General features: G+C 41.2%; 1 protein-coding gene across 5 annotated transcripts in view; it reads left to right on the top strand.

The window, feature by feature from the left end:
* fam13a (family with sequence similarity 13 member A) overlaps positions 1 to 24023 on the top strand; it is a 256286-nt gene that overhangs the window by 109592 nt on the left and 122671 nt on the right. For all 5 annotated transcript variants that reach the window (XM_039750166.1, XM_039750162.1, XM_039750161.1 and 2 more), the window contains exon 9: positions 1429 to 1598. In XM_039750166.1, the coding sequence (XP_039606100.1) occupies positions 1429 to 1598 (170 nt within the window). The remainder of the gene's footprint in view (positions 1 to 1428; positions 1599 to 24023) is intronic.

Genomic DNA, 24023 nt, shown 5'->3' with positions numbered 1-24023 from the left:
AGGACTTGAACTTACCAAAACTGACATCTTTACATTTTAATCGCTCGAGTAAATGTTAGCCAATCCGCCCCTTTTCCCTGGCGGTTTGAATGAGTAAAACTGTAATCCGGAGGGCAGATTCGATTAAAACTGACGCGCATCTGAATTCAGCCATGTTTCATTTAGTGCAATAAGATCTATTTTTATCACTAATAAGATCGTTGATAAAAACGTTTTGTTAGTTAAAGCTCTGACATTTAATAGTGCCATATTTAATGTTTGGAGGTGCAGAGATGAGTACTATGTGCGTTATTGTTATTTGGAATAGGAACTAAATTATTATTATTAGCGCTCTGTGTATATTTTTGTTTAATCTGATCTGTTTTATAGTTTTAATACATTGTTCCTCTAAAATAGTGATTTTAATTAGATTATTGGAGTTTATGCCGTATTTCCTAGGTTTTCTACGTGCATTGAGATTGCTTATTACAGTATTAATGGTGTGAACTTTAACGGAAGACTCTATTAAACATTCATCATGTCCTGGCACAACAGTATTATTTCGGACGGGGTTAAGAGCAGAGATAGATAGTCAAGAAAAACGAATTACCTTCGATATGTTTTCGGAGAGGACCCGGGCACCGAAACTGTTCGGATGCAGGCCATCACGCTTGAAGAGACGCGGCCTTTCCAAAAAGAGATTCCAATTGTTGATGAAGCCGACATCCTTCTTCTTGCAGAAACCCTGTAGCCAGTTGTTCAACCCTAGCAGACGACTGTAGTACTCGTTGGATCGTCTGACGAGAGGTAGTGGACCCGAGACGAAGATCTTTGCCGATGGGGTCCTCTCCTTCGTGTCTCTAATCAGAGCTGCGAAGTCAGCCTTCAGGATTTCTGATTGTCGGTGCCTTATATCGCTTACGGCATGCAAGACGATTGATCCAACTGCCCTCTCCTTGTGTTTCTCGTAGACTGCTGGCGCACGTTTCATTACATCTCGGACACGAGCACCGGGAAAACAAGAAACAAACGATGTACCTTTTATTTTCATCATGGGTGCCTCCATTTTGGGATCCAGTGTGACATCGCTGGTGCAGTGTTTTAAGCCAGCACTTAATATCTGTCTTCATCCGAGTTTACGGATAAAAACCCTCTTGCAAGTGTCTAGTTCACAGATAGATTATTCGTCATTACTTGTTTCTTATTTAAAGACTACGACTTTGGATTATTGTTTTAGGGACAGAGAGTGATTTGATGAACTTTTGGTTGCTAAATGTCTGTCTAGTTTATGGACGTTTCTTCTCCTGGTCACCTCCATTCACTGTTACTGCATTTCTTAGTGTAATGCATAACAAGTCGGTGTCTTCTACTTAACAGGCTGGGCAATTTACTGGTTTTCAATCATATATACCTATTTCATATTAACTATGTATATATGTATTTTTTCAGGTTGTCAAATCAAAGAATTTAGGTGCCATCACCACACTTCCAAGGCCAGAGCCGTCAACTGAGGTTCCACAAATTGGAATACGGATCCAGGAAAAGGCCCAGAGAACAGAAGAGATGGAGCTCCTTGAGAAAGCCTGTCTCATCCCTGCAGGAGAGGAGCCCCAGAGCAGGTGGGTACTTCTCATGGCACATCCAGAGACATTTTTTTCTTTTAATTACAAAGCAGATTCTGGAAATATGTTTCTTTATTAAAGGCTGGAATTTGTTATTTTAAAGTGTCGTGGCAGAGCCATCTCCATCAGGGTGAGAGAGAGTAAGAATATGGTCATAAGATGGGGCCTGACTTCTCAGCATAGTAGGTTTAAGCGTCAAAATAAATTGTAGGCTGTCATGAAATAATTAAAGATCTTGTATAATAATTAGGGATCTTGATGGCAGCAGTCCCCAAAAGGTGATGAAGAGCTAACTAGGCCTAGCTCTTCTGGTTGGTCTGAAGGTGACAGAAGACCTCAAACTGGAAAGAAAGCACTTCAAGGTAGATGTGGACAAAACATCTTATTAGAAAAGATTCAGGTTTAACACCATAGCCTGCTCCCTTGTACAGCGTTTCTGTGACTGGCACTCTTGGTATTTTTGTTTATGTAGTGATTTCATTGTAGGAATCTGTTTGTATCTGTGATGCTGTATTGTCGTTTTGTTTGCTTCATAAAGTGCTTTATGATGGTTAATAACACTATAGACAAGCACTCTAATTTAATTCAGAAATGCAACTGCATTGTTAGGCTGTTATTCTACACTGGTATGTGTCTAAGTAGCACTTAAAAATCAAAATACTGTAGACTGTTGATTATCTGGACCTTCAATCATCCGAAGTACCACCACCTCAAAAAAACAAATATTATTTGCCTTTAGTGTACCTGTCGTTAAGCTGGAACTTTCCGGCAGTTGTTTCCGATAGTTTCTTAGAATGTACAGTATGTGCAGCATGAGCAAAACAGCAAAGTTACATTTCACATCTAGTTTTGCCCCAGAAATTCATTTTAGAATTGAAAGCTCTGTTTAAAATAAATAAGTAAGTAAATCATTTGGGTGAGTTTAAAGTTGTTTGTGGTGAGATTCACTGATCTTGACTTTGCTGACGATGCTGTGATCTTCACGGAGTCAATGGAGGCTCTGATCGTGGAGCTCGAGAGACTGAGTGAGCGGTCTTAGTGTCTGGGCTTGTGAGGGTCCTGATAAAAACCAAAGAGCCAAGCCTTTAATGACCTCTTGGGCACGCCCATCAGCAGTGTTTGTGGAAAAAGTGTCGACCTTGTTGAGAGGTTTACTTACCTCGGCAGTGACGTTCATGTCTCTGGTGACTCTTCCCTATGAAGTTAGTAGACGGATTAGGAGAGCATGGGGGGCCATGAGGTCGCTGGAAAGGGGTGTGTGGCACTCTCGATATCTATGCCATTGGACGAAGGTCCAAGTCTTTAGAGTTCCGGTGCTTCCTGTTTGTGAGTCATAGACGCTATCCAGTGACCTAAGACGAATATTGGAATCCTTTGGTACTGTGTCTCTCTGGAAAATCCTTGGGTACCATTGGTTTGACTTTGTGATTCCCGAATGAGGCACATTACCAGCATTGTGAGGAAGCATCAGTTACGGTACTGCAGCCATGTGGCACATTTCCCCGAGGATGATCCGGCTCGTAAGATCCCCATTGTTGGGGACCAGAGTGGCTGGACCAGGCCAAGTGGTCGACCACGTAACACCTGGCTGCGGCTGACAGAGGGTGATTTCTGGAGGGTGGGACTGGACTGCGTGTCTGCCTGGAGGGGTTGCAAACCAGGATCCCGAGTTGTTTCGTCGTGTAGTGGGTGTGGCAACGTGCTGTACCAGTGCATGCTGCCCGACTTGACTTGTGGTGAAATGCAAGGAATATTGCTCCCTAAGGTTTAATCCACAGCCTGGCCCACCAAAGCCATCCAGTCTTCTTCGGCTTCACCCGTGCGGCTCTGTGCACTCTAATCTCCCTGCCTGCTCATTCACACTAATGGATCCACCTCAAATCTCTCATTTCGGATCAGAGGTAGCACTGCCTGCATTCACTATGCCCAAATCCGTATGTTGAACCAAACCAGGATACTTTGTGAGTCTTGACTATGGCTACACATTCTATATTCTATTATATAGTGCCATACATGCATGGGTTCACCGACATATGCGCCCTTTCAAAGCCGCAACGGACAAATGAGTGCCGACAAACCCGCTAACTGGTTTTCGACAAATGAGCGTCGACAAAATCGCAACGACAAAATTGCGAGAGAGGCCAAGAGAGTGGGACGCCCTTGCTGCAATTCTTCCTGCATATGCAGGGCGTGATATTAAGGACTATCTGCGTGCCGTGCTGATGGCATGTGCATCTCATAATATTGACTTCTAAAATAAACATTATTATATATGCTTTAAACTAGTAATTCATATTTAATGAAACTTCCGCAATTTTGTCGGCGCGATTTTGACGGCACATTTTAATCGGTGCTATTTTGTCGGTGCGCATATGTCTATCGCGAAAATGTCGGGTCACACATGCATGCACCTTAAATTAGATTAAATAAATGTTATCAATCCCAATAGAAATTTAGATGCATGTAGCAGCAGAAACATAAAAAAACAAAGATACAGACTTGCAGGACAAATCATACAATCAATCAATCGATAGATAATAACAGTAAATAATATATATTAATCAGAAATAGAAAAAAGAGTACAAGCAAACTTTCAGAACATAAGTACAGTGGTACCTCGGTATACAGGTATGTCCTCTTTGGAATAAGTCCAACTTGGTGTACCTCCTGTTTAGATGCGAAAAAGTTTGATTGGTATACAATTTTTTTTTGGAATACGACCGGCGTGCTAGAACACCGCGTGCTACCCTTGTTTACCTCTCTTGAGACAAAGCCACGACTGCCCACAAGCGTCAGTACGCCAGTTGCTACCATTTGGTGAACAACCCGCGCTATAACTCTCTGTGAATTTTCACGTGATTTTGTGTTTTTTCGTGTAAATTTGAATCGATTGTTGAAAAGTATGTAGATGGCATGCATATCCGGGACATGGCTGCTGCATACCGTATGCCGAGAACGACGGTATCTACGATTGTGAAAAACAGACATTATTAAAAAGTAAAGTGAGGTTAAATTGTCATTTATTTCATCTAATTGCTTTTGTATTTATGTATTTTAGTTTTAAGCAGTGTTTAAATTATTTTATACAACCCTATCAATGTATAATATGCCAGTAACAATAGGATTTTTTTCATGGGAATGGGTTAATCATTTTCCCTTTATTTCTTATGGGAAAAATTTGTTTGGTATACATCCTGTTTGGTATAAGTCCAAGGATCTGGAACGGATTAAGGACCTAAACCGAGGTACCACTGTACTAAGTCTGGGATGTCAGGAGGAAGCACTGAATTGTCTAAGTGCAGCAGGCAGAAAAGATCTCGTGTGTTGCAACCTAACTGTAGCACACCATGATAGAATTAGCCCGCGGCATAAAAGTGTCCCAAGAGAACGCCTTCTGGAGAGGGTTTTTCACGGTGCCATCTAATTTTACCACCAGTCTCTTTTAAACAGCAGTTTCCAGTAGGTTCAGGGCTAGTCCTGTAATTGAGCAGGCTTTCCTGATTGGTTTGTTCAGGCATTTTGCATTGTTTGAACTCAAGCTGCTTCCCCACTAGACAATAGCATAGGTAGAACATTTCTGGTAGCTTGCCACATACACCAAAAGACCAGAGTTCCCTCAGGAAGTACAGTCTGCTCTGGCCCTTGTTGTATAACGCCATTGTGTTGTCAGACCAGTCCGGTTTGCTGTTTATATGAACCCCCAGGTACTTGTAGCTCTACGCCTCTTACACATCCTCTGCCTGAATGATAACAAGTCTCAGAAACTCTTTGGTATCCCAGTAGTCCACCGGCGGCTGATGTTGAGCTGCAGGTGTTTCTGCCTGCACCAGAAGACGTACTCCACATACCTCCTGTTCTCCTTCTCTCCATTAATGTAGCCTATGATTGATAAACTTTAATTTGTCCTCAGGAGGAAATTAGGCTTTTTACAAGCAGCTATTTAAATATATGTATATATATATATATATATATATATATATATATATATATATATATATATATGTGTATATGTATATATATGTATATGTATATGTGTATATATATATATATATATATGTATATATATGTATATGTATATATACACACATATATATATATATATATATATATATATATATATATACACACAATCTATTTATGTATATATGTATGTATGTATGTATCTATATTTATTTACTTCACACTATGGTAATGTGCACACATCAGAATGACTGAAATCTTCCAACTTGACAGTCCCAGTCACAGTAAGGCACTATACAAGCACACTGTTGTTGGTATTGAAGGCCCTTCTGTTGTGTTTCTTGATACACTTCTGCTGAATAATTTGTTGGCTGAAAGTCCTCAGTATTGGCACGTCACAGAGAGGATGTGTCCCATAAATGAGCCTGCCCTCTTGAAGTATGCCCCTCTTGAAAATATTTTTTATTCACCATCACAGAGTTGTAGATGTGAAGGATGTCACTTCCCACATTAAAGGATCACTGACTACTAAGGAAAAAGCCAGCCAGCCAGCTCTGCCCTGTCTTAGTTCCTTTGTGTTCTGAGACCAGTCCAGCCTGTCATTAATGTGGACCCCTAAGGAGGAGGAGTGTACCACCTCCACATCCACTCCTTGACTAGTGACCGGATGTAGAGGCTCGTTAGTGTGGTGAAGTCAGTAAGCAGTTTCTTGGTTTTGCTGATGTTAAGAGGCAATTTCTACACCAGGGAACAAAGTTTTCCCCATAACTCCGCTCCTCTTTCTCATCCCCCTTATCAATACATCCTGTAAGTGCAGAAGCATCTGATAATTTCTGCAGGTTTCATGACTTGCTGTTATGTTTATAGTCCGAGGTGTACAGAGTGAAGAGAAAAGGAGACGGGAGGAGTACTCCATGTGGTGCTCCAGTTTTGCTCACATTTGTATCAGAAACAGAGTCTCTGAGTCTCCCAGACTGCAGTCTGCCCAACAGATAGTCCATTATCCAGGAATAAGAGACTCTCTCTAGATGGTAAGTACTAGTATTGTACTGAAAGTCTATTGTGTCGAGGGTAAACAGGAAGGGAGGTAGAACAGTTCCCTGTTGTGCTCCAGTATTTCACACCACCATTTCTGGCAAACAGTCTCTGAGCCTCACAAACTGCTCTCTGTTAGTCAGGCAGTCCATTAACCAGAAGATTGTGTGGCTATCAAGATGTATAGCCTTGAACGTTCCTTCCAGTATATAAGGCAGAATGATGTTAAAGGCACTTAAAAAAATCAAAGAGCCTTGATTACGTGCACTCACTTGTGGGTGTTTTTGTGATATTTATTTTGTCATCTGAATAAGATCTCAACATACTTTATGAATATCATACTGTTGAAGTAACGCAAGACGTTACTTGCTCTGAGATGCACAAAAAGATATTGCTGCAGGCTAAACCCGTGACTCTGTGTTTTATAAAGTGCCTTTTGTAATAAATGCATTACAGGGTATCCCGATTGCTTTCGTATTTTCAAAATTTGAAAACTGGCAGGTTAAGTGGTTCACATATACAATAAAATACAATTTATTTTTTGTATAGCCCAAAATCACTCAAGAAGTGCTGCAATGGCCTTTAACAGGCCCTGCCTCTTGAAAGCCCCAAGCCTTGATTCTCTAAGAAGGTAAACTCCCAAAAAAAAACCCTTGTAGGGAAAAAATGGAAGAAACCTTGGGAAAGGCAGTTTAAAAAGAGACCCCTTACTAGGTAGGTTGGGCATGCAGTGGGTGTCAAAAAGAATGGGGCTTGCTATTTACACTCGTAGTACTTGGCCACTAGGGGGCCTGCTTGCTCACATTTGACTTTTTTATTGCTTTTGTTTCACGTATGTAGGAAATATGTAGGGGTCTGTCTCTGTTATGGGAGTCCGCTAAAGGTAAGTCAAAAAACATCACTCCTGGCATGGATATACCTCATTATGGGCTTTATCTAATGTTTAATGTCTTGTTAGGTCTTATTTCACTGCACATAATGTGTACTGCTTATAAGCAGGATGCCTTTTTAAGGGCCGTATCTGTTGCAGCAAAGTGAAAACAATAAGGATCCGACCGCCACTTTTTTTATTATTGTCACGTCTGTAGCCTTTGCTTATCTGGACGGCTGAGCTTTTGTTTGTGCCAAGTGAAATTGATTTGTTTTAATCTGAAACCAAACAACTCTGCTTTATTATTCCTCCTTGTAATAAAGAACTGATGTTTTCTGCTTGGCAGCATAAGCAGGTAAACATAGAGCACATTAGGGTGCAACTGACCTTCATATTGCTTTGCTTTGTACGCCTTGTTTAGCTTTAGTGTCACGTGTAAAGATTACAGTGAAGTTCTTATTTACATAAACATGCAATATGTCACCACTCTCTCACACCGTGACATGTGAGAACACAATGGATTTAGAAAGTTGACAGCCACCTTCCTTTTCCTCGCCCTTCATTGTGTTTAATTTTAAATCGATAAATTTGACATTTTTGCCTATTAGTCTTCTACACTCAGTAATCCATAATGTCAAAGTGACCACATGTCTGCAATTTTGTTTTTTCCTAAATCAGAGACTGATTTCTCTCATTCAAAGAAGTATTCAGACCCTTGGTAGTTCAGTGCTGTGCAGAAGCCAAATGGGCAACAATTCCAGCCTCAAGTCTTCATGGTAAGTCTCTACAGACTTCACACACATGAATTTGAGCAGTTTATCCCATTCTTACTGGCAGATCCTCTCAAGCTCCGTTAGATTAGATGGGAAGCGTCTGTAAACTGCCATCTTGAGGTCTCTCCACACGTTCTGTGAGGTTTATGTCTGGGCTTAGGCTGGGCCACTCGAGGGCACTCAGGGACTTGTCCCATAGCTACTCGGTTGTTGTCTGCGCTGTTTGCTATGGGTTTTTGTCGTGTTAAAAGATGAACCGTCACCCCAATCTGACGTGACATGCACTCTGGAGCAGGTTTTCTTCAAGGGCCTCTTCTTATTTGTCTGCATATGTCCTTCCCTCAATTATCACCAGTCTCCCTGTCCCTGCACCCCAATAGCATGATGCTGCCACCACCCATGCTTCACCATAGAGATATATAGAGTGGTCCAGATCTGATTATGCCATTTTCATTACGCTATAACTTATTAAGTTTATTACATAGAAAATCACCTGAAAAATCCTGGACCATCGAGAAGTGTGCAAACTGACGACATGAAGAATCGTCTTCGTGCCGAACTAGAATCTTCCCTGCATAAATCAAAGTCATCCACACGATCTGGATCTGCATAGTTAGATCTGGACCACCCTGTAGTGATGATCAGTGCTTGGAGTTCTGCTCAAAGAGTTCAACTTTTCTCTCATCAGACCTGAGAATCTTTTTTTGTCTCAGCCCTCAGAGTCCTTTAAAAGCCTTTTAATCAAAAGTGTCTTCCATCTAACCACTCCACCTTAAACACTTTATTGGAGTGCTGCTGAGGTGGTTGTCCTTCCAACAGGTTCTTCCGTCTCAGCATAGGTTACTTCTGTGACTAAGACCTGGTTACTTAGTTTGACCAGAATGCCAGCTCTACAAAGGGTTCTAGTAGTTCCAAACTTCTTCCATTTCACAGTTCTTGAGGCCAGTGTGCTCCTGGGAACTCTCAAAGCTGTAGAAATGGTTTGATCTCTTTGCCCTGATCCATGCCACACCACAATTTGATCGTGGAGGTCTACAGAGAACTCCTTGGACTCTATGGCTTGGATTTTTGTCCAGACATCAAGTGTGAATTGTCGGACTTTCTATACACACTGTAAGATTGAAAACAGAGACCCATAAAGTTTTGGGACACCTACAGGCAAACCCCAGGTAATTGAAAGGAAATAAAATGCATGTCACACACACACAAGTCTACGTTTTGACTGCACAACATGTTGGATCTTCCATTTTGAAGTATTTCCAGCAGGAAGATATAGGGTCCAGGTGGACAGACACCAGAAGTGACGTTTGTGGTTGTTAAAGCCGTCAATTTTCCAGTCTGCAGAAGGATGAAAAGAAAAGGTTTTAGTAAATGGCGCAATTGTGTGGAAAGGTGGGAAGTTACCATCACTAGAGCCTTTAAGGCAGGGGTCCTCAGTCACGGTCCTGGAGGTTCGCAGTGGCTACGGGTTTTCATTGCAGCCAGTGTCCTAATTAGAGCTCAGCCCTTGCTGATAATTAAAGTTGGTGTTTAATTCTATGCCAACTCTAAGACAAATTGTAGTTACTTTGTAGATCAGAGGTCCTTAGTTAAGGTCCTGGAAGTCTGCTATTGCTGTAGGTTTCCACTTAATCAATTTCTTAATTAGAACCCTTTTATTTACTACCAGGCCCGGTTCTAGAGGCGAAGCCGCCATCGTGCCATTTAATTTCAGCTGCCCTCTCACTCTGTAATACCTTCACTTGTTTTTTAAAACAGTGAATTTAAAATAAAAAATTTTCACAATTTTCTTAACGTCAAAAAAAAATTAAAGAAAATTTCTTCGTAGGTAGAAGAAAACTTGACTTACATGTTTAACGAATCGGCGACAAGTTTAATTAATTCATCAGTTAAACTCCGATTAACACTACAAAAACTTTTGATTGATGTGCTGCGTACTTGAGCTGCCACAATTCACGTGTTGTGACTTGCCCGTTTTTCTTTGACGCAAGTTACCGACATTCGACAGGGAAAAGTCGAGCCCCGCGCCGAGCCTGCATTTTGTTGAAGGCGGCCGCCTTCGTGCATTCACCCTTTGCACGACCGGCAGAACTGAGCCTGTTTACTACTAAAGCAATACGTTTTTGGGGTTCATTTTAGTTCTCTTGCCTGTTAACTGCCTATTTTAGATTTTTAGCAACAACATTTAAGTTTTAATCGTTGCCTGTTTTCTTAATCAGACATTAGTTAATAATGAGAGGCAGATAACCAATAAACCAGCAGCTCCCCAGCTAAGTATTTGTGATAAAAATGTTTAGAAATGAATGAGAGGGGAATTGGAAGGACCATTTAAGTGGTCTACAAAATACATGAATGATGTTCTCACAGAAGGAAACTCCACAGTGCAATTCAAATTGCTCTTGGATGAATGCAAGCATTAACAAGCTAAACAGTTCAATACCAAGTTTCATTATTGGCATGGACTGCTTTCTAGCTAGGAAACTAGTTGGAATAAAAACCTGCGGCCCTCCAGGACTATGATTGAGGACTTTGCTTTAAAGTGTCTCCAATGTGCACGTGTGTGTGATGACAGGTACATGTGTGCCTTTCTAAATGATGTCCTTTCAGTTCAGTGTATCAGAGGTGTACTCCAGTCAAGTTCTAGAAATATCTCAAGGAGAATTAAAGCAAATTGAAGGTGCAGGAGGGCATCTGTGCACAATTCAGAGTGGCACAGCAAAGGGCCTGAATACTTCTAGGAAGGAGGGATTTCTGTTTTTGATTTTTTTAGTAAATTTGCAAACCTTTCTGAAATCATACGTCCACTTTGTCATTATGGGGGGGATGGCAAATTTCGAATAAAACCTACACCACAATAAAGAGTACAGAAAGTGAAGGGATCTCAATACTTGTTGTATTTAGTGTAACTAGTCAGACGTGGACTTTACTCTTGAAACCTCTGGATTCTTGCTTACCCAAAAGAGATTTGTTTAGAAAGTCATACGAGTGCTAAGAATAGTTTTAAGTGTGATCCCTGTGAAAGGTGCTATAGTACAGTGGTTACATTTGCTACAGATCTTCATGTTATAATGGTTGGTAAATTAGGGCTGTCCTTTCCAAGTGTCTGTATGATTTTATCACCAGCGTTTACAGATACAAGTGGAGAATTGCCGATCTGTGTGTGCCGTGTCAAGTCCTACTTTATGTTGATTTCCATTGCGCATGTTAGAATATGTCAGCTTGAGAAATAATTAGAAATTCTCTGCATTCGTCAGTGTGTTATGTTGCAGGTCTGAGCCAGAGAATGATTTGAGGTTCCGCCTGGTGATTTACGCCATAATTACCATAAATGAGATGATCATCAGAGGTGAGAGCAGGAAGGCATTCCTGCAGTGGGAGCTTCATCTTGGCTAATATAGCGTAGAAAAGATGGATCTTCTTCGCTTCAGCAGAGGCTGTTCTTGTGCTTGTTTTTGAAATGTGACCTCCAAGGAATACACGTAAAAAGCTCCTGACAGATGGGTGGCAGGCGAGATGTGACCTGACTAGTTGTGTCATTCCTCACAGGTCACGTCTTTGCAGCTTCAGCCTGTCATTTAGATGTAAAATATATTTAGAACCTGCACCTTCTGTCTCACATGATATTTTGGTTGTTTTCTTAGGTACAACTCTCAATAATAATAATAAACTGAGAGACAGGAATAGTTACTAATACAGTGGTGTGAAAAACTATTTGCCCCCTTCCTGATTTCTTATTCTTTTGCATGTTTGTCACACAAAATGTTTCTGATCATCAAACACATTTAACCATTAGTCAAATATAACACAAGTAAACACAAAATGCAGTTTTTAAATGGTTTTTATTATTTAGGGAGAAAAAAATCCAAACCTACATGGCCCTGTGTGAAAAGTAATTGCCCCTGAACCTAATAACTGGTTGGGCCACCCTTAGCAGCAATAACTGCAATCAAGCGTTTGTATAACTTGCAATGAGTCTTTACAGCTCTGGAGGAATTTTGGCCCACTCATCTTTGCAGAATTGTTGTAATTCAGCTTTATTTGAGGGTTTTCTAGCATGAAGCGCCTTTTTAAGGTCATGCCATAGCATCTCAATTGGATTCAGGTCAGGACTTTGACTAGGCCACTCCAAAGTCTTCATTTTGTTTTTCTTCAGCCATTCAGAGGTGGATTTGCTGGTGTGTTTTGGGTCATTGTCCTGTTGCAGCACCCAAGATCGCTTCAGCTTGAGTTGACGAACAGATGGCCGGACATTCTCCTTCAGGATTTTTGGTAGATAGTAGAATTCATGGTTCCATCTATCACAGCAAGCCTTCCAGGTCCTGAAGCAGCAAAACAACCCCAGACCATCACACTACCACCACCATATTTTACTGTTGGTATGATGTTCTTTTTCTGAAATGCTGTGTTCCTTTTACGCCAGATGTAACCGGACATTTGCCTTCCAAAAAGTTCAACTTTTGTCTCATCAGTCCACAAGGTATTTTCCCAAAAGTCTTGGCAATCATTGAGATGTTTCTTAGCAAAATTAAGACGAGCCCTAATGTTCTTTTGCTTAACAGTGGTTTCGCCTTGGAAATCTGCCATGCAGGCCGTTTTGCCCAGTCTCTTTCTTATGGTGGAGTCGTGAACACTGACCTTAATTGAGGCAAGTGAGGCCTGCAGTTCTTTAGACGTTGTCCTGGGGTCTTTTGTGACCTCTCGGATGAGTCGTCTCTGCGCTCTTGGGGCAATTTTGGTCGGCCGGCCACTCCTGGAAGGTTCACCACTGTTCCATGTTTTTGCCATTTGTAGATAATGGCTCTCACTGTGGTTCAATGGAGTCCCAAAGCTTTAGAAATGGCTTTATAACCTTTACCAGACTGATAGATCTCAATGACTTCTGTTCTCATTTGTTCCTGAATTTCTTTGGATCTTGGCATGATGTCTAGCTTTTGAGGTGCTTTTGGTCTACTTCTCTGTGTCAGGCAGCTCCTATTGAAGTGATTTCTTGATTGAAACAGGTGTGGCAGTAATCAGGCCTGGGGTGGCTACGGAAATTGAACTCCGTGTGATACACCACAGTTAGGTGATTTTTTAACAAGGGGGCAATTACTTTTTCACACAGGGCCATGTAGGTTTGGATTTTTTTTCTCCCTAATTAATAAAAACCATCATTTAAAAACTGCATTTTGTGTTTACTTGTGTTATATTTGACTAATGGTTAAATGTGTTTGATGATCAGAAACATTTTGTGTGACAAACATGCAAAAGAATAAGAAATCAGGAAGGGGGCAAATAGTTTTTCACACCACTGTATATACCATAGAGCATTTGAAAATGGTATGTTACTGGTTGTATATCTTAAAAATATTTTTATACATCATCATGCTATTATACAGCACCTTCAGAAAGTATTCAGATATCTTCACTTTTTCACATTTTATGTTTCAGCTTTGTTTAGTTTAGTTTTCCTTAATCAAACAACACTCAACTCTTGCAAAATAATTCCAAATCAGAGGTTGAAATATCACATTGACACAAGCATTCAGACCCTTTGCTCTGCCACTCAAAACTGGTCTCCAGTACATCCCATTCTGTTACTCATCATTGAGATGTTTCTACACCTTGTGTGGAGTCTTCCTCTGCTTAGTTCAGTTAATTAGACTGATTAGGAAAGGCACACACCTGCTTATAGAAGGTCCACCAGTTGAGCAAAAACCAAGCCATGAGGTCAAATGAACTGCCTGCAGAGCTTACAGACAGGATTTTGTTGCAACACAGATCTGGGGAAGGATATATAAAAAATTCCCAAGAGCACAGTGACCTCCAGAATTCTTAAATAGTACAAGTTTTTAATAACCAAAACTTTTCCTAAAGCAGGCCAAAGTGATCAATCTGTGGAGAAGAGACTTTGTAAGAGAGAAGTGACGAAGAACTAAAACCCTGATGGTCACTTTAGCTGAGCTCCAGAGAGCCTATATTGTCCTAAAGGACAACCATCAATGCATCACTCCACTGATCTGGGCTTTATTACAGAATGGCATAACACTTCACATGAGTGCCCACTCGGAGTTTCCAAAAAGGCACCTAAGGGACTCTTGGACTCTGAGAAGTAAGATTAGTGTCAGGTCTTGATGAAAACCAAGTGGCGCTCATCACCTGAAGCTAAGCATGTTCGGGTCTGACCAGTACTTGTATGGGAGACAAACTAGGAAAAACTTGGATTGGTGTTGGAAAAGGAGTTGGCAGGTCCAACAAGGAGCATTTACCCTGTGCTCTGAATGTGAGTCCCAGTGCCATAGTGCAGTGATGAGGACACTGTGCTGTAAAAATGGCACTGTCCTTTGGATGAGCCATAAAATCGAGGTCCAGGCTCTGTGTGATCATAAAAGATCCCACTCTTCGTAAAGAGTATGGTGTATCCTGGTATTCTCACTCAATTGTCCACCATGGGTTAGTCATTCTGGCCCCCTAATCATCTCCTGTTTGTATTTAGCGAAGTATCTCTCATCCCTTCACCACCTAACAGCTAATGTGAGGTGAGTGTTCTGGTGCAACAATGGCTGCCGGCACATCATCCAGGTGGATGCTGCACTTGAGTGCTGTTTGAAGTGGCTCCCCTCTGATTATGTAAAGCGCTTTGAGTAATGATAAAAGTGCTATTTAAACAGAAAAAAATAATTCATTGCATGCCATGTATGTAGAAATATGTTCTTGTTTGTATTGTTCACCTGGATCAAGAACAAATTTCCACTTCAGTAAATTTGACTTTTTACAAGAAACTCGCTCAATAAGCAAAGAAATGAATTAATATTATTAAATTATGACATGTAGTCCCCCTTTAAAATACAAAGACTTCCAGCATCCTAAACATTGTCACCGTTTATATACTCTCCCTCCTGATCTCTACACCGCTCCATACGTATATTTCATTGATTGAAGCAGTGCTGGAAGTCTTCTTGTTTGAGGCTCTTCAACAGGCTTGTCGTTTCTGTCTTCACTTCATCCATTGAAGAAAAATGTCTTCCCTTCGGGTCATTTTCGGGAACAAGTAAAAAAAATCACAGTGAGCTAAATTGGGCGAATAGGGAGGATGATTGAGGACAGTAATGTGTTTGTCAGTCAAAAACTGCTTTATGGAAAAAGCATTGTTCGTGGGAGCATTGTCTTATCATGTCTCGCTGTTCGATATTTTTTCATCCGACATTGTTGTGCCAACTCTTGTAGCGATTATTGTGCTCATACTGACTGGGCTATTCACAAGATATACCTAGCTGGTCAGCGGTTTGAGAGGAGGGGATATAATTTTATGATTCACTTCTGGCTGACCTGCAGATGGATTTCGCATAAAGCTCCAAGCCCAGTCTGGTTATTTTTGTGTCAAACCTCGTATAACCAGGAGACCAAAACTGCACACAGTACTCCAGATGAGGTCTCACCAGTGTGTTATAAAGCTTCATCAGATCCCCTTAGAGTTGTGCTCTACATATCAAGGCGCTATATAACCTGACATTCGGTTAGCCTTCTAGCTTGTCTAATAGTTGATAGGAGTCGTAGAGGAAACAACACTAAGTCCTTCTCATGAGGTGTACTTTTAATTGCCAGACCTCCTATTGTGCATTCCAACTTCACATTTGTACTGCCTACATGTAATATTTTATATTTACTGACATTAAATTTCATCTGCCACGAATCTGCCAAAGCCTGTTTGCTGTCCAAGTCCATCTGTGATGATTCAAAGGTTTCTTGATTATCTGCCAATCCACCCAGCTTGATATTCTCTGCAGACTTCACCAGCTTGTTGTTTATATTCCCATCCAATCATTTATATATATATATATATATATATATATATATATATATTTATTTTAAAAATCACAGTGGCACTAGCAGTGACCCCTACTGGACACCACCCTTAACTTCACTCAGTTCTGATAAGGTTCCAAGCACCAGTACCCTCTGCTTCCTGTGTCTGTGCCAATACACCTTGAATTCCCTCTTCTTCTAGTTGGATGCCCAACCTCTCATGTGGTACCTTATCAAATGTTTTCTGAAAGTCATCATAAATAATATCGTAGGCTCCACTCTGGTTGTGTCCTTGTGTTGTTTTCTCTTTGAATCCCAGCATGTTAGTAAAACACGACCTCCCTCTTCTGAACCCAACTTCTGTTCTTTCCATGTGTTGCTCAGACTTTTCCTTCCATTAATTTACCTGTGATTAGATTAAACTTTATTAATGAATCCCATGGGAAAATTCAGATGCATACAGGAGCAGGAAGATAAAAAAAAAAAAAACAAGAACACAGACTCACAGGGCAATTATTTGATAATCAATCAATCGAAAAATAAAAATAAATAAATATATATTCTGCATATATTTCAAAATAAACTTAAAGAATAAGTTGGGAGAAATCATTGAATTCCCTGATCGTAGTGGGCAGAAAAGTCCTTCTTAGCACACTGTGGTGGAAGAGGGAGCGCCTCCTAGAGGGGATGGAGGGGATTTTTCATGATGGCTTCCAATTTTGGCATCATCCTTGTTTACACCACAGCTTCCAGCATGTTCAGGGTTTGCCCTGTGATGGAGCAGGCTTTCCTGATTAAGTTGCTTTATACATTGTGCATCTTTTTGAGTTCAAGTTGCTTCCCTGAGAGACTGTGGCCTGGAGCACCATGCTGGCTACTGTGGGTTCAGAGAACATTTCCAACAACTTGCTGCATACTTCAAAAGACCGAAGTCTCCTCGGGAGGTCCAGGAGCACCTTATGTGTTGTCAGACTAGTCCAGTTTGCTGGTATTTGTAGTTCTGCACCCCTTCCGTGTCCACCCCCTGGATGGTGACAGGTGGTCTCGGAGGCTCCTTTGCATGCCACCACCAGCTCTTTTTGTCTTGCTGATGTTGATTTGCAGGTTTTGGTCCCTGCACCACCAGACAAAGTCCTCCATAACCTTCCTGTGTTCCAACTCATTTCCATTACTAATGCACGTTAAGTTTACTGGCCTAAAGTTGGTTGGATCTACCCTGTCACCCTTTTTATATAACAGGATAATATTTGCCATTTTCCAGTCCTTCAGAATGTCCCCAGTGTGCAGTGACTTCCTAAAAGTATGAGTCACGGGATTATATCTGTACTCGCTAAGCTCCTTAAGGACTCGAGGGTAAATATCACCTGGTCGTCTTGAGTTGTTTGATTCCATCTCTTGAATCTCTTCTCTTTTTTTGACAGAAGTTATTAGTCACTTTAAACACAGAACCTCTCTATTAGATAATTGTTCCCTCTCATTGTCTTAAAGATGTTTTTAAATGTGGTTGGGTCTCTCATTTTGGACATTATAAATAATTGTCTTAACAAATTGTTTGATTTTAGCCTATAGCTTGAACCTTTGTAAGGCATCTAGCGGTGTGGATTGTGTTTCCCATCCTAACAAAAATTGGTATGAATTGTGATTGAAGTGTGCTGCTGGATGGGACTCCAGGTTGTGTTCGGGTGTGTGTGTGTGTGCGTCATGCAGGAAGATGGTGATGTTTATGCCTAAGAAGTGTTGCGCTGACTCTGATTCCCGAAAGTCACACACCCTTCCTTGCACCCTTTGCCCCTCCCTCTATTCTCTTTGCATTGTTTGTTTTTCGAATCCCAGAAGAAAGGGGCAGAAACTCGATTGTTCAATTTTATTGTTGTCATGTTATCCTTCACAGCTTGTATCCCGGCAAGTCTAAGACGCCTCATGTATTCTTGATTGTTGTGACGATAATTAAATGGACGTGCACCTTTATAAAGTAAACAGAGACACTGTGCAGAATAATACAAAGCAAAGCGTGCGGCTTTTATAAAGGGCTCATTATGGAGTCCATGGTGTTTTTCACACCAGCAGTGAGCTTTGAGGTATTTTTTGGGACTGTTGGCTGTGGGGCCACCTTTGAGTCTGCACTACTTAATGGCCCCCTAACGCACCAAATAGCTGGGTATCAATAGACTGTGAGGAAACTTTTAATTGCTACTTTGATGATCCATTTGACGTCACCCTGATGAATCTCCCTGGGAAGACGAGAGCGACGTGCCAAACCTGATCAGTCCCATGTGGTCGTTGCAGCCTCCTCATCCAGTTTGAACTGGACTGAAGCAGGCAGGCACGCACTGCCACAGGGGATAAAAGATCCTCCTGGAGGATCTCCTGTGGTCAGAATAGACAAAACAGAAGAAGGAAACGCATCAGGCTGCTGCTGCAGAGCTAAAGAGAAGAGCAGGCGTCTCTCTTGTCCCCCTCCCGCCTTTCCAGGCGCTGCGATTGGATGCCTCCCTGACACGCTGGGGAGACTATTCTGGGAGGATATCCAGTTACCGGCATGCAAATCTGGCAGAGGAGCATAGTGGAAAAGCCCACAGAGTCCTGCTCTTCTCCGCTTTCATTGGCTCAGCCTTTTAGCTACTTTTCCTGGGAGGCGGCAGGTCAAAGGACGCTGTAGTGTGTTAGAGGCCTGGTGGACGGCTGAAAACGCCACACAAGCCTGCCTGTCTCTCCCTGCCCGGTCAGCACGTGCTCTGCTGGAGTTGGGTGACGCCTACCGTGCAGAGGCATCACAGGATACTTTCACTTCCGCCAGCTTCTTTCATGTAAGGAGAGGAAGAAGAAACAAGTGAGGGATTGTTGTGGGTGAACAGATGAGACCGTGCATGCAGACGTGTTGCTGATGTCGCATTCATGTGTGACGATGAAAAGCGGATGTGCCCGACGGGAATGGCTTGTGGAATCCTCCCTGTGCAGAGGTAATGCATGACACTCTTGGGTTTTGCTCTGTGTTGCATTCACTTTCTGTCTTGGCAGGCTGCTCAGCACATGGTGGTCTGTGAAGGCACTAATATGAATATACATTGCTGGGGAGTGCTTCTGCTTCCCCCCCGCCCCACTTTGGGATGGGGGTACATTTTTGTTGTTGCAGCCAGGGAAACTGGAATGATTTGTATTCATTTAGACCAGGGGTCCTCAGTTAGGCTGTGGAAGGTTCTGTAGTGGCTGCAGGTTTTCATGTCCGCCAGTTTTCTACAGTAATTGGAAGCCAGTCAGACAGTCAAACTTGGGATTTCATTTTATGCCAGATTTATATTTCTTGGTCCTACCCTTTTCTCCTTCATTTATTTCTTAACATTCTATTAACACCGGCACCTTATTTAATATAATACACACATTTAAATCAGAAACGTTAACTGGAGACATGGTGTTTGCTTCAGCATTAGTAACTAATTATTAAGTGGTGGCTGGTTAGAAAAATATGAAACAACAAAATCATGAATGCAGCTATTTAGCCCTTACAACATCTTTGGGTCAATTTAGATCTGGTTCTGTGTTTGAAATTAAAGAAATGCTCAATACATTCTTTTTTATGTGTCACATAGCATGATCCTCTTCTCATCTTTGTGCCGTTTTATCACCTGAGCACAACATGTCATGAGCACAACGCTTTATATGGTATACCGGCGTCTATGGTCGTTGATTCAAAACCCATGTGAATTAGAGGAGACTGTGTTTGATATTGAGACAGGTTTGATTTTTCTCTTAAAGAAATATACACCACAAAAAATTGTTCTTTTTTTTTTTTTAAGTCACTTAACCCCTGATCCTTTTTCTTTTATTTTTGTGCTATTTTCTCACCTTAGTACAACATGTCATTAGCATGACGCTTTATATACCAGCATGGAGGCTTCTGGAAAATCTGTGATTAAAAATAGTTTTGATTTGTTTGGTCATAAAGGAACACCCCACCCAAAACAATGAAATATAATGTTATATTTGTGTGTATATGTATGTATATGTGGGTATCTATGTATGTATATATACATACATATATATAAAATGTGTATGTGTGTATATATGTATATATATGTGTATATATATATATATATATATATATATATATATATATAATATATAATGTGTGTCGACTGACAAGTTGCACTAAGCATAGGCAGGAGATGACTGAGCGAACACAACTGTTATTTTAGCACTTTCTGGAGCAGCTCTCAACCTTTAATTCAAATGTATAGCAAAGTGGACAACTTCCTCGTTGTCTCCATTAGAAGCAACACCAATGCCTGAGCTTTAAAGAACTCCTAGATGTCTTCCTAGAAAGGAGTTGACTAGAGAGAAAGGGGTGCAGCAGAGGCAGGGAGTGGGGTCAAAGGCAGTTTTCACAGGACAAAAGGTGAGCAACCCTGGCTTTTAAAGACCCCTACTAACCTGTGATGAGTGCTTTACGCGGTAAAGCAGCCAGTGACCCGACAACTGCTATCCTTATAGTCTGTTTAGCATAGGATGACTGTCTAGCACAGGGGTCCTCAATCCCGGTCCTGGAGAGCCGCAGTGGCTGCAGGTTTTTGCTCCAACCCAGTTGCTTAATAAAAAGCACTTATTGCTAAAGTAACACTTCTGCTTCACTTTAGTGATTTTGAGCCCTTATTGCTTCATTTTGTCTTAAACAGCTATTTGAATTGCTCCTTATTATCAATAACATGCAAATGACAAGAGAGAGCAGCATTTCTCCATTTAGCTTCTTCACATTTACACCTGTGTGTATTTATCTGCACTATTGGGTTTAATTAAATACTTGGAAGAAAAATGAAGAGAAAAAAGTGAAGGACTGAGAATTACTTGTCCAGTTTAGCCTTCAAATCATTTGCATGATAGAAAGGGAAAGAAAATCTAGGATATGAGAATGAGCTGACATAGCAGAGTTAATTTAATTTCATAGCTTGTTAGTGCTTTATTGGCAAGAATTGCTTTCTAATTAAGCAACCAGGTCAGAACAAAAACCTGCAGCCACTGCGGCTCTCCAGGACTGGGATTGAGGACCCCTGGTCTAGCAGAGTGTTTTTCTGTAGTTGAGCTGGCAGAATCTGTACCACATATTCACACTCTTATCTATTCAACAGTCTATTTCTAGTGCCTTCATGACTATCTGTCTATCTATTGAACGATCCATTGTAGTGAAGGCCAAGAAAAATGTATCTCATGTTTTTGTGCAGTTCAGAGACCAATCATTTTCTGATGCCATATTAGTCTGTGGGGACCAACAGTCAACAAATCAAAATGTCAGTGAAAAAGATCTCACATTACTCACGTCACATAATCCACATGTGAAGTCATCGAGTCGTATGCTCACAACAATTTCATTAGTATATTAAAGTAACACCCTGAACCCAGTCGGCGTGGTCACACAAACCAGTGCCGGTCCCAAGGCCAGGTAAATAGGGGAGGGTTGCGTCAGGAATGGCATCTAGCATAAAAACTGCGTCAAATCAAACATGAAAAAGTGAGTGCAGGCAGGGCGGTCTTGGTGATTTGTGAGAGCAGAGTATCGTATCCAAATGGTATTATGTGATATCATCTACTGCTGAATTCTGCTCTGCTTGAGGATTACTTGTGTCCTGTTCTATATTTTGTATTGTATTTGTCCCCCCCCCGCCCCTTTAGTTTTTCTTTTTTAACACCCACTGCACGCCAAACCTACCTGGAAAGGGGTCTCTCTTTGAAATGCCTTTCCCAAGGTTTCTTCCATTTTTTTTTTCCCTACAATGGTTTTTTGGGAGTTTTTCCTTGTCGTCTTAGAGGGTCAAGGCTGGGGGGGGGGCTGTCAAAAGGCAGGGCCTATTAAAGCCCATTGCGGCACTTGTTGTGTGATTTTGGGCTAAACAAGAAATGAATTGTATTGTAAGAGTACCTGCGAGAGTGTAAGGAGGGTAGTGAGACTAGTGATGTAGGGTTTGGAGACGGTGGTACTGATGAAAAGACAAGGGGCAGAGCTGAAGATGCTATGATTTCCACTCCGAGTAACGAGGGTAGACTGGACTAGGAATGAGTATATTAGAGGGACAACACAGGTATGACGGTTTGGTGACAAAGTGAGAGAAGCTAGCTTGAGATGGTTTGGACACTTGCAGAGGAAATATGAGGGGTACGTCGGGAAAAGAATGTTGTGGATGGAACCACCCAGGCAAGAGGAAGAGAAGGTTTGTGGATGTGGTGAGGGAGGACATGAAGGCAGAAAAATGATGTAAAAGAGAGGGATTGAGGTGCTTGATCCACTGTGGCGACCCCTAAATGGAAGCAGCCAAAAGAAGAAGTTTAAAATAACACCCTGGTTTGACATCGACATCAGAAACAAAGCACTAGTTGTCGCCTCTCTGAACTCCTGTCTGGTGGGGTGCCTTTCCCACTATGTTCACACACAACACACCACCACACAACTTATTTTTTTGTATTGTGCTTGCCGCTCAGTGCACACCTCTCGTGTTTCTCTCTCGTCAGATCCCCCCCGACTGTCTATCTTCCTCTATCCTTCTGTTTCAAAGAAAACACTGTAGTTGTTAGAAAAATGAACAGGAGTTGAATTGATTTTTCATTTACAAACTTGGCTCAGAAAAGACTACGTTGTGATTCTTAATATCTAAACCAAGAGAGAAACCAAAGTCTTGTACCAAAACATTAACAAAGCTGTAAATTAAAGCAGGGAGTCTAGACTCGCACCGCCATTGAGGGAATTCTATTGAACGTCTGAGGACTGACACATCGTTAATGGCAAAGACGCTGCTGTTTAAGGAAATGCGGTTTACTTGTTGTTGTTATTACATCATACTCATGACAAACTGGCAGACATGCTGCTTTCTTAGTAAATACATGATAAGTCCGTTATTATTCATAATATTCCTTACACATTGTAAGAATAAATCAGTATACTGTATACTGCTCTTTTCAATAGTCACTTTATTGGAATCTCTGTTTAATTGTTACAAGGCTTGTGTCTATTTCATTGTCTATTTTTACATGTACTTTTTATATATACTTGGCTGTAAAGGCGGAGATGTCAACTAAATTTCATTAAATGCAAGTATAATGACAATAAAGCAGACCCTCTCTCAAAAAACAAATGCCGAAAGCTCTGAATACAGACAAATGTAGAAATGCACCTGCCGATTCGCTTGATGATGTCACGTGCCCCACACTCCCAGTTGTTTCTGGCAGTTGAAACCATATATGTCAGGATTATGAGTCACTAAATGGCAGCACTCATAGAGACGGTCACAACATCATTGTTTAACAGGTAGGTAGTTTTACAGTTCATGCACAAGCTTCAGATAATTTCCTAAGTGGTAAAAATGAACCCCTTTCTTAATACAGTAAAGAATATTACACTCAAAACTTTAGATTGCAGAGAAAAGCTAGCAAAAAAAATCCATGTTATAACATTTGCCAGTTCAACGTTTCTCTTGGTTAGGTCCATAAATATTTGGACAGACAACTTTTTTCTCATTTTGGTTCTGTACATCACCGTCCTCTGAGTTGTTTCATTTAAAATTCATTGTGGTGAAGTGCAGACTTTCAGCTTTAATTCAGTGGGTGAACAAAACGATTGCATAAAAATGTGAGGCAACTAAAGCATTTTATTAACACAATCCCTTCATTTCAGGGGCTCAAAAGTAATTGGACAAATTAAATAACTGGAAATAAAATGTTCATTTCTAATACTTGGTTGAAAACCCTTTTGCTTGCAATGCCAGCCTGAAGTCTTGACCTCCTGGACATCACCAGATGCTGGGTCTCCTCCTTTTTAATGTTCTGCCAGGCCTTTACTTTCACTTGCTGTTTGTTTGTAGGCCTTTCTGTCCGAAGTTTAGTCTTCAACAAGTGAAATGCCTGCTCAGTTGAGTTAAGATCAGGTGACTGACTTGGCCATTCAAGAATTTTCCACTTCTTTGCTTTAATAAACTCCTGGGTTGCTTTGGCTGCATGTTTTGGGTCATTGTCCATCTG

This window comes from Polypterus senegalus, chromosome 4 (assembly GCF_016835505.1).
Source record: "Polypterus senegalus isolate Bchr_013 chromosome 4, ASM1683550v1, whole genome shotgun sequence".
In the NCBI taxonomy this organism is placed as follows: domain Eukaryota; kingdom Metazoa; phylum Chordata; class Cladistia; order Polypteriformes; family Polypteridae; genus Polypterus; species Polypterus senegalus.
This window is presented reverse-complemented; position numbering and strand designations above follow the sequence as displayed.